Consider the following 12,075-nt stretch of genomic DNA (forward strand, 5'->3'; position numbering starts at 1 on the left):
ACCAGCTTTCCCTTGCATGTCAGTGACCCTCTGGTTAGATAAAGAAAATAATCAGCAGGTGACAAAGTCAGTTTAAAACCGGCAAAGCAGCTTTAGAAAGATACATGTTTTGTTCCGGAATGTTGTTTGGTGCATAAAATAAAAATGTTAAAAACAGAATTAGAACATATGAATGATTAAAAATAAGTAGTACTAATTTTGTTGTTAGTAGCCTCCTCCTGTTAGCCTCACTGTTTCCTTGCCTGACATTTTGCAGGGAGACACTTGGGGTTAGGACTGCATATCTCCAGGAGGGGTGGGGGAAACCACGCAGTTGCCAAGGTAACGAAGAAATGTAAAGTAACAGGAACTGTGTTTTCCCTTTTATTTTAGAGTTACTAGTTTGGGAATTGCTCTTTCTGTACATTAAAGTTTTTTAGTTGTATATCACGGTGTTGACCTCAGTCACTCACATTACAATATACTGTACTTAAATCGGGTCTCTTTGTAATCTCTGTTCAAGACACAAATTACATGTTTTTCAGCATGATCCTTTCATTCTTTTCAGAGAACTTCATCTAATTCTAATCTAATTGTGGTAATGAAACTAGAGATTAACTTACTTATTTACATGTACTATACCTTAAAGGCTCATATTTTGTTTTATTCATACATTTTGTTTGCATTGGTTACTACAGGAATCAAGTACAGTATTGTGTACTTTTCTGCTGAACCAGAGGAGGGTTGATCAGACAGCTGAGTTCCACTGCTAAACTCCATCTAAGGGTAATCCCTATAGACCCGGCCCATCTGTCCACACCTCCAACATGTCCCCCCTCCCACAGAAATCTCTTTCAATTCCCTTCTTCATTTAGATGAAGTTTCTCCTTTGTGTTCAAATTGAGCGTCTCACAATTTCCCATTTGACAGGCTGGTACATTATGGACAGCCTTCTGTAGTTCACCCATAAGAAAATGTGCCAACTGCAAATCCATTCTTTACTTGACCACACAACGCCCTGGCAGTTTTTACAGATACCTCAAGAAAGACCTCTAGGTCATCATCTAGACTCATCTTGTGCTTTCAGAGTGCGGATCTGACATGGCCTCTTGATAGTAGGAACTCTGTAAGATTGACCCTGTCAGCAACTTGATTGACTGCAAGAGTATCTGTGTATTCCTGGTGTTGGGCTTGGAGCTCTCCATCTTGCATTCAAGATAATTGCTGCACAAATGGGTCTACAGGTCTGTCAAGAGGTTTCTAGATTTCAGCACTACTGTGATCACCCTGGTTCAGAAATCCTGCCATCACATCAAGAAACATAGCACTAATGTGCCATTTATTGAAGAAGAGACAGCAGCTATTCATCATACTAAAGAAAAAGTAATACACTTTGTATTGGATGCTTACTAATCACAGGTTAAGATAACAAACTAGATAAATAAAGTACTATGATGGACTGGCCCCCGTCCAGGGTTTACTTTGCCTTGTGCCCATTGCTTGCTGGGATAGGCTCTGGTTCCCCTGCCAGCCTGAATTGGAAGAAGCAGCTAGAAAATGAATGAATGGATGGATGACTAAGGTAACCGACTAACAAAATAACCTTCCTGCAGTTCTCACCAGTCTTTTCTTTAGTAGGATTGCACCTGGTCTGGAGTGTCTTTCCCTGTTTTGCTTCAGCAGCTGTTTTCACCGCCTCCCTCTCCTAGAACAGCAAAAAAGACCTTTCAGATCAATTTCTCTCATTATTTTTAACTGTAATTTTTTCTCCCTAATGAGCCAATTCTTGCCATCTGCATCTCCTTGTTTCTCCTTTCTGACTCCTTCCTTATATTACATTGTAAACACATCATTACATTATGTGTAGGTACTGCAATAAAACACTAGTCCACGTGTTTGACACACATATCATTACATGCTTTTGAAAATGGTTGATTTAATGTTACACAGCATATGTATTGATCATGGTACAGGATTGGTACATTTTATTTCTGGATTTCCCTTTACACATTCCATTCTTAATAACTTAATTTGTATTTTAAACTAGCATTTCCTAGTCCAAGAGAAAAAAAAACATTTAATTTCTACCTGCTGAAGGGAGTAATGGCTATAGTGACAAAAAAACACCGAAATGTCTTTTGATTTGCATGGATGTAGACTTACTGTGCAAGATATTGTTGAATTTTCATTGTTATGACAATTGTGCAAAATACAATGAAAAATGAGCATCTAATCGTTTTAATACTAGTACAGAAAATTCCACATTAAGTGCTTGTGCACATTTAGTTTACTGTATATGTGTATTAAGTAGGTTTGTGAACAGAGAGGCAATTTTAAATTATTTATTGAAATAAATGAAATAACTATATGATTATAGTTTAAAATGATAGAAAAAGATCACATCTCTAATTGGGATTTTAAATGTTAAAAGTTAAGCAATATTTACATTACAAAATGCAATGGTCAAAGAACAGAGTCACATGTGACCTCTCCTTTGAGTGGCTGGACTGTGGCCTAAACTGCAGTGCACTGGACTGACTCCTGTATTTGGAAATGCAGGTTCACTACAGACGGATTAGCTTGCACTGAACAGACTGGTAAATATTACGTTTTGGTTGTGGTCTTCTTCAATAACGAGCTGCTGTTTGCTAACAATGTTAATGACAACGAATGTTTTATTCTAGCATAGAACATTATGTTATTTGTGTTTATTTTAATCCAGAATCAAAGGGTTTTGTTTGATTAAGACAGAAGTATAAAATATACGAGATTTCCTTGGTGAGCAGAAGTGCCAGGAGTTTTTCTTTTAACGATTTACTGTCACTTAGAAAGTAATTATTTAGTTTGCTTTATGGTACAGGAGGTCAGCCGGGGGGCACGGTGTTTAGCATTGCTGCTTCCCAGCCCTGGTGCCCTGGGTTCAGTTCTGGACCTGGGGTGCAATCTGTGTGGAGTTTGTGCTGTATGTTCTCACTGTGTTTGTGTGGGTTTCCTCTGGGTTCTCTGGTTTTCTACAACAGTTCAAAGACACACAGGTTATTGGCTTCTTTAAATGTGTCCCTGGCTTGTCTGTCTATGTGTATCCTGTGATGGACTGGAGTCCCATCCAGGTTGTAACATGCTTTCTACCCGTTACTTGCTGGGTTAGGCTCAGGGTTAGGATGAAGCTCAGGATGTTTCATTTTTAATGAAATTAAATATGTGAAATAAGATACAGAGATGAATGGATAAGATAACAAAAAATAGAAATTCACAATTATACAGAGATTAATTCATCAGATAACAAGAAATAGAATTCACAATTAGAAAGGCAATATATACACACAGTGAAAAACACTATGCAGACAAAGCCATTTCATAATTTGTACCAAACTCTTTCTTAGCTGTGTTCTCTGCAATGAGTTCTTGATCAGACTCTCCTTCCCTCTGCAAATACAGAAGCATGAGTTGCTCCACCAAGCTAGAGTTGCTTTGCTTGATCCCTAGCACCAATCCGGGTGTCACGGATGTCGGAAAGGGCAAGCCGTGAAATGATCAGGAGAGCGGTAGAGACCCTATGCGTAGCTGCAAAAAGGGGCATAGCCCGAGCTCAGGAGGTCAGACAATGGCAGGTAGAAACCTATGCCCTCAGGCCACGGAAGAGACGACCTGGTGCTGGGCGGGTTGGGGAGACATCCGAAACCTCAATGCTGAGCGAGGAGGAAAGGGTGACCCGGAAATATATGGCCCCACACAAAGACACACCAGAAGGACAAGAAAAGCACAGGGAAACTAGGAACAGGACAGAGAAGGAGCGCCCTCTAGCTGTAGAGGGCGTGACACCAGGTGTTTCTTCTGTGGTAGACTGGAACAGACATGCTGGCTTCAAATTGGTGATGCGGGCAGGTCTAACATTCATAATATTTTTCAACATGTCCCTGCACATAGATGGCCAGCACATCACTTCTAAGATCCAAATAAGGGTCCCCAGATGAATTTTCTTCTATTGACTAAAAATATTCTTTTTACTTCCAGTTTTTCAAAGTCTCAGAAATCTTTCTCCTTTTCTGTTAAGGGGCACTTTTCTGTTGACCAAATCCTGTTCTATGACACAAGTGCCAGATGGGCTGAATGGCTTCCCTTTGTCTGTAAACATGTTTATTGTACAGAGAATACACAATTAAAAAAGATCATTTACAATTTAGAGAAATCGAAAGAAAAAGATTAAGAATTAAAGACCACGTACATGTTTCCAGGCAAGATTTAATACCAACAGAAATCACATTTCTAAGATGGTCAGAAAGAATATTACAAAATGAGAAGCTAACACTGAAAAAGCATGATCTCCTAATGCACAATCTAAAGGAGCCAATTTAATGGAGTGAGTCAACTCTAAATGAATGAAGTGAGTGGACAAATGCTGACCAGATATTAGGAACGGGATATAGAGTAAAGAAGAGAGAGCAGTTGCATTCTAAATGTCTGGGTCACTCTGAGCTACAGCTAATTGTACTTCAATACTTTTTTTGACTTGTAGAATGAATCATACCCCTATTTCGAATAAGTACAGAACAACAAATATTGACAGACTGCATAAAACCTTCTCAACAAACTCAGGGAATTTGCCCCTTGATCCACAAACATTTGTTTACACAGTTAACATGGAATTCTTTCTTTTTGTATGCGTGTGCCGACTGTAGATAAGCAGTTTCCAAAATGCCAGATTGAACACCACAAACATAAAGATACTTTTGATTAAGTACAAGTGTTACAATCTGTGCTGCCTTAATGACAGTTGTACTTCAACAAAAGTAGTTTGATGTCTGTGGTGTTCAGTCTGGCATTTTGGAAACTGCTGATCTACTTTATAACTCTTCAATAATAAATATATTGAAACATCTGTTTTATTGATCATTGGAATTTTTATGTTTGACTTTTTAACAATATGTGCTACCTTTGGATATACAGGAGAGAAAACAAACATGAAATGAGAGACCATGCTTTTACAAAGCTGACCGTGCTGAACTGCCTAATGTAAAACAACTTTGAGGTCAGCAATTATTATTTTATTTTTGTCTGTGGTACATACTGTATATATACTGCCGTGTGAACAGGGCCTCCAAAATGACTTTATTTTACGTTTGTAACAACACCTCCAGATTCAGTTGTCAAAGCTGGTACCCTGTCTGTGTTCAAACCAATGTCTAATGTTTCTTCAGCTGTGGTGCGAGGTTAATAAAGCTTCATAAAACAAAATGATCTCTCTCTTATCTTAAAAGAACTTTCCTATTTTTTTATTTTGTCTTCAAATCAAAAATATGTGGAGCTCAAAGCTCCATTTCAATTTACAGTATTTTAATCAATCCTTCAAAGTGGTGTAAATGAACAAAAGTAGTAATCTCTTGTCAAATTGCAAAGAATAGTATAATGCTTTTTAAAGGTTTATGATTTGAGAAATGCCTCCTAAATAGAAAAAAAATATGGTTGTTGTTGATACTAAAAAAGAAAAACAAAAGGATTAGTTCATTATGCTTTATGGTAGTTTGGTGAATCAAGTGCATACAGTAGTTGCTGTTTCTTGTTAATCAGCATGTAAAAAGTCACTTATTTTCACCAAGAGGTAATTACTGCATTTAAGGAAAGTCCAGTACTTCTTGGGAGTGTGCCTTGACAACAGTACCAATGCTCAGTATGAGGTAAGTGCCACAGCTATCCAGTAAGACCCTAGCTCCTTGCCACCATGCATTTCTAGTTGTTCTACAAGGAAGCACTGATGGAGTAAAAAGTTTAGTGTTTTATTGCATTTTATTTTTGTTGGATACTGTGAGAGCACCATCTCATAAGGACCACATTCCCCAGATTCCTCTGGGGGAATGGGCTGCTGTTCTGTCACCTGACAAGTTGCAGGAAGCCAATTAGTCAGATTAACTTTAAAAAGAAACAGTAAGTTTTCAGCATCAGTTGTCAATTTTCTGTATTTTAGTTCTCTAAATCACATTACCAAGAGTTCAGTAGCAAGAAGGTAAAACAGTAAGTTCAAGTTCATGTTTATTTGTCATTCCAGCCATATACAAGTATACAGTGGAACAAAATATTGTTCCTCCTCGTCCACGGTGCAAATACAGACGGGACAGACAGGACACTGACATAGACATTGTAGACAGGATACGCATTGTGCAAAGTGCAGATGTGCAAATTACACGGTAAATACATAATACAATATACACAACACACTGTGGGGATTCAAACCCTGTTTCTGGAATTGGAGTGGGTACAAGTAGATTCCAGAGTGTTGAGGAGCCTGACAGCCTGTGGGAAGAAGCTGTTACCGAGTCTGGTTGAACTAGCCCGTACACTGCGATATCTTTTCCCAGGTGGTAGGAGGGCAAAGAGTTTATGGGAGGAGTGGGAGGGGTCATCTACTATACTGAGATGCTAGTAAGATGCTAGTTTGTCTTATTGTCTAATTTTCTAGTTCCCTGGGAGTTCAATGCTTTCTGTCTCAGTTTGTTTATTGTGAGAGAAATCAGCTCACTTCATTAACCCCTGATTTCTCTATTAGGCGCAAAATGTGCACTGACGTACGCTTTGTATCTACCACCGGTCTAAGCTGATTTTGTCATTAGACAAACATTGTGTCAAGTGTGACTTCTATTGAAAGCTACAGCCTGACCCAGTTAACATAGGTGGTGAATTATTTTAATTTAGTCTGAAGGTGGTTAAAATTACAGTTACATAAGGTGCATCTGGGCTAGTCAGGTGGTCAAGATGATGCAAGTTGTAGGGATATTTTTCCTTAATGCATGGTTCCTTAAGGAATAAAAGAAAAACATTCTGGGAAGGAGCACCAACGTTGTGGTTTGCGATCATGGTTGTGTCAGTGTACCTCACCTCTGTGATTCTGTCTCTATACTTTTTGCTTTCTGTTTGTTTTTGATATGTATGACTAATGTTTCGAAATTGTCCTGGAATAATAATTTGGGCTAAACTCTCCTAATATGTTTATTGTCTACAATACATCATTTTGGGAAGGAGAACTAGGTAGATGTGACATTGCATTTCATTAGAGAATATGTTAGTCAATAATATTAATAACATACTGTACTTGACAGCCACCTATTCTGAAAGAAATAAATTAAAAGACATTTTAGTTTAGGATTTAGTGGGATTTTTCAATTTTTCTATTGGGATAAAAATATAGTAAAATGGGGAATGTGTGCATATTTGAAAATGTCTTGGAAAAATGCCTTTGCTTCTGTAACGAACAGACATACCCACCTTGAGTCAATTGTTTTTTTATATCCTGTCAAGGAAACTCAGTTCCATATACCAGAGGATCAGTGCAGATTGGACCTTTTCCTACAAGCCAAGGAGTGGAAAAATCACAACTGGTCATCACAGATCAAATGGGTATACTGTAGCAAAATAATACATACCTCTAAATGTATAGATAAAAACTTCAGCTGCAAGGAAATCTGCAGGATCTTCTACCAGATACACAACACACTTTCTTGATTTACATTATTAAAACCATAATATGCAGACTGATTTATACTGAATAATAACAGTATACATATATATACTGTACGTATTTATTTATGACTAAATAATAGACTGATTTCAGGGTATTAATTCTGAAGGACATTATATCCTAATTGTGGGAAATAATATAAGAAATTAATAAAACAATATCCATTTTACCTAGTTACGTATTTTGCTCACTCAACATATACAGTATTAGCAGCTAATATTTGCTGTTCTGAGAACATTTTATTGACCATAAAAAATAAGTTCATTGTGAGCCTTGGATATGATTGTATTTTATTCCTTTTCTCAGATTCCCACAGAATGGTGCAGCACTATGTTTTCCTTGTTTTAGTTTTTTTGCTGTCCCTAGCCTGGTTTTCAACTGCTCATGAGATCCCAACTCTCACCACTTTGGAAGAGTTAAACCAGACGGAGTATGGACACCATTTTCCTCGCCATGGCTTGAAGCTCCTGCACTGGTTTGTACAGAGTGCAATAAAGACAGACAATGAAAGGGTGGACATGGTTTTTGATCCTCGAATGAGGCTTTTTGGTTTCCATCAGTACCATAATCACCAGCTCCGACTACCACTCCTGAACAACAGCCTTTCTTATCAAGTTGTGGGAGACCTGGACACCCAGAATCACCCAGGGGCCCGGGCCTTACCTTGGTACATCAAACAGGATTATCTCTATGTCAGGAGTCAGTACTTCTCAGTGTCAGAGCTTCAGAAGGCAAACTGTGAGCGTTTGATAATCTCCTTTGATTCTACTGACTGGGGAGTAAAGGCAATCTATCTTATCGACATATCTTCCCCAGCTGCCATTCAACAGCTCAGCAATGCTCTACTTGCTGAAATACAGTCCCACACCTTGGAAAGTTTTTTGAACTTTTTCAGTTTTGATCTCCGTTACTGTGCCACAGGGAAAGACTCTGAAAGTGAAACATGTTCGGAATTGTTCTCTAAGGGCACAAGCCTGGAAGTCAAGACAAACAGCAACGGGCATGCACAAATGACTTGGAGCCACCTGCCCTGGGCCGAGAATGACCAGTGGGTGGGCCTGTACGCAGACGACAGCAAAAGCAATGACGATCGCCTGGCGTGGCACAATGTAAGCACACAAAGAGGTGTCTTCCAAACTGCAGTGGACATGAATCCTGGTCTGCAAATACGTCTGCTCAAAGACAAGACACATTCACTCTTCAATGGGGAGGAGCTGGATGAGGCTTGTAGGGAAACCCCAAAACAAATCCCAGGTTTCAAGGCTTATCTACAACTCTACACCGAGAATGGCTATGCTTGTGCTAGGCTCTACATCGATAAGTCCTTTACAAATTGGAGGGAGCGGCTCCATAATGCCTGGATCGGGTTCTATTCTTCAAAGTTTGATCACTCGAAGAAATACAGGAATTTTCAGTGGGTGTCAAAATTTTGGGAAGACAAAGATCTTCATCCTTATGTGGTCCTACGAGAAAATTGCTGGGGAGGGCGGTTGTCCTGGGGGGTCCAAGCACGTTTCTTCCCGAATAAATCATACGATGACATGGTGCGTACGCCACATTGGAAGTGCTAAGCAGAAAAACACAACTGAACCAGATCTTTTCGTCCTTTTTTAATCTCTAGATACATATTACAAACTAAAAAAAAATCTTTTATATGAGGGTTCCTTTCACAATCTGAAGCTCCCTTTAGGCTGATTTAAAAAACACAGCACTTCAAATTTGCACCGAACTCCAGAAAAGGATATTCAAGATATCAAGATATTCAAGATGACAAACCTCCCATTCCTTAGTTACCTAGTTACTGTAGGTGTTTTGTAGGTGAAGTACTCCAAGTACTATACTAATTATAAAAATCAGTTTCATTATATGTATCAGCAAATGATTCTGCAACCAAATGGAGGGGAATAATTAAAGACCCTCTAAACCCTCATTCCTCAGTCATTTTCACTTGCATAAATTTTTAAATTATTATTATATTAACATCATATTACATGCTTAGGAATGTGTAATCATACATGTTTATGAAGGGTTTTTAAAAGAAATCCTTGACATGTCTGCTTATACAAATTAAATCAAATTAAATTTAGCATCAGAATGCAAATATATACAGTAACTCTGATCAATCTGATTACAGAGACAAGCACAAATCATCCAAAACACTACAAGTTAACTGGGCAATTAGTAAGGACTTTGTATTGGAATCACTTTTAATACTTTACATAAACAAGACAGTCATCCTACACACAGTAATATGCCATTTTACTACAGCGGAACAAATAAAGGTTTATTCCATGCTGAAAAGAGAAGAAAAGAAACACAACATTTCAGCTTCAGGTGTGACACACCCGATGAAGCTCCACACCCGAAATGGAATGGCATGGAATAAACCTTAAATTTAAATTGTCTCTGTGGGAGCAGTCCAGTATCTCCTATCTCTAAAACCAGCTTCAATAAGAGACATGGTGTGCTTCCATCTATCACAGTGAATAAACTTTGTATCCCTTCTGTGCTCTGATATCCTCTTCGGTTCCAGCCATCCTGAACTATAAGGTCCGTCATGTCCCCCCTCCACCCTGTTTGTCTCTGAGCCCAGTTTTGAGTAAGGGGAGGAAGACAATGCTAAGGCCTTCCTCTGCTAATCTAGAGTCTCTGGTGTCTGAGTTCTAATGTATGTCCAAGGCAGAAATCTGTGTCCCCTTAAATTCTTCCCTCTCAAATGATCTGAGTCCTCCTGACTGGGGTTTATGAACCCCCCCTAGCAAGGATCAGGACTTTTTCTCTGAGCTAACTGCCTGGGGCTCATTGATGGACTGGCTGCAGAGGGCGTGACAAAGTAAAAACATATTTTCTGCTTTAGTCACAATTGAATTAAATACACTGTTGTGCTTTTATTTTTTTCTGATTGACCTGTCACATTGAAATGACAATTAACATCTACAGTACCTGGACATGTTTTCTGAAATTTACACTTATTAATTTGTCCTAATTTAATGGATTAGCAGAAGAATTTTACTAGTTTGCAGAAAGTTGGCAGTAGGGGAAAAGGTCAGTGTAAAGATAAAAAAATATAAAAGTATAAAATATTTCACTTAGCATTAAAACCAAATTATGTTTTTGGGTAATCTTAAATTTGTATTTTTTTCAGATTTAAATGTAATTTAAAAAATCTAAACACAAATATATTAAAATGAATCAAATTATTTTTGCATTTGTATTTTTGTTCTTGATGAAAACTAAAACTAATCTTATTTTCTACCACTTCAGTGGTATATATTGTTTTGTTCCTGCATTATATGCAATAAATGTATCTGCTTTTGGCTTAATAAAACACACAAGCAAAAAGTGATTAACTGTTCTTGGACTTGTTGTTAATAGTCCAAGAGCCGCGTGATCCATCCATGACAGACATGACAAAAGTTAAAAGCCGGAGTGGGATCCGGTGAAGGGTCAGGGATATAAAAAGGGGTAATGGGGCCAGGCGCTCCCAGCCCTGGACCCAGATGGTCAGGATGCTGTTGCGAAGCCTATGCCACCGAGGCACTCCTGGACTCGCTGGTAGGCGGGCCTCCGGGCGTCCATCTTCCAAAGCTGAGCCCAGAATGCTAGGAGTGTCTGGTTTTTATAGGGAGGGGCTGGATAGGAGTCAGGTGCAGGAAAATCAGGCAAAATGGGAAAGAGCAGGAGCGCCCTTAAGAGGAGGGACTTACGGTCGTGACACAGGTGATGTAGGGATACCAGTCCATCACAACGCACACACAGACACAAACACACTCTCATACCAGAGAAGACCCATTTTCCCAGAAGTCAATTAATCTACCAGTATGCGTTTGGACTATGGAATTGAGGGCCCGAGGGCTGTGAGTCAGAAATGCTAATCAGTCCACCATTATGCCGCCCTACTGTTTATATATCTTTCTACACAAAGGGTTAAACTCAGACTAATTTTTTTTGCATAAAGATTATGGGTCATTGCAACAGACTTGCGGATTTAGTATGCTGCTCTGTACTAAGCTGGTTCTTAGCCTGTACAGTACAATATCAAGATCATCTTCACACTCACTACAAACCACTGAAACAGGTTGCAGAGCTTTCACAGATTGGAGACCTAACTCCATTCTTAGTATAGTGTTACAGACAGGGTCTGTAGTCCGTGTCGGGTTTTGTTGTAGACCCTATGCGATGCGGTAAGAGCTGGAGGAAACAGGAGGGAAAACACACAGGGGTTTAGTGGTGCACAAAACAATAGTGACAGGCCGGGAAACAGTGAGTGGTGGAGACAAAGAATGTCATCCAAATCCGAGCAAGTCCGAAGGCAGGTCAGGGCGCAGTCCATGAGTCCGTCAACAATAAATCCATCCTCTGACGCAACAAGGTTAAAATCCAAAGGAAGGGGAAAAACACAAACACACTGAGAACATGGAGGTCCTAGGATGATGGGGCGAGATCCTCAAGACCCTGGGCTCAGGAAACAGGAGGTTTCGGGGATGAGGCCTATGCCCTCAGGAGACAGGCATATACGATGCAGGAATAGTGGGGGGCTCCGAATCAGAAGGTTTGAATTATTCGGACCAGTAGGCAAATTTGCA

General features: G+C 39.2%; 1 protein-coding gene across 2 annotated transcripts; it reads left to right on the forward strand.

Annotated features, from left to right (window-relative positions):
• The first annotated feature begins 2,517 nt into the window (after positions 1 to 2,517).
• On the forward strand, positions 2,518 to 11,326 carry LOC148814446 (uncharacterized). 2 transcript variants are annotated; one of them, XM_088906626.1, is made up of 4 exons: positions 2,518 to 2,576; positions 4,927 to 5,008; positions 7,270 to 7,368; positions 7,796 to 11,326. In XM_088906626.1, exons 3-4 carry the CDS (start codon positions 7,365 to 7,367, stop codon positions 9,058 to 9,060), a joined length of 1,269 nt encoding a protein of 422 aa, XP_088762752.1. In that variant the 5' UTR covers positions 2,518 to 2,576; positions 4,927 to 5,008; positions 7,270 to 7,364; the 3' UTR covers positions 9,061 to 11,326. The 2 variants fall into 2 exon arrangements, with proteins under 2 accessions (XP_088762752.1, XP_088762753.1); XM_088906627.1 differs by lacking the exon at positions 4,927 to 5,008 and having other exon boundaries at positions 2,527 to 2,576.
• The last annotated feature ends 749 nt before the right edge of the window (positions 11,327 to 12,075 follow it).

The sequence above is a fragment of the Atractosteus spatula genome, chromosome 27 (genome assembly GCF_055471065.1).
Source record: "Atractosteus spatula isolate fAtrSpa1 chromosome 27, fAtrSpa1.hap1, whole genome shotgun sequence".
NCBI classification, from domain to species: domain Eukaryota; kingdom Metazoa; phylum Chordata; class Actinopteri; order Semionotiformes; family Lepisosteidae; genus Atractosteus; species Atractosteus spatula.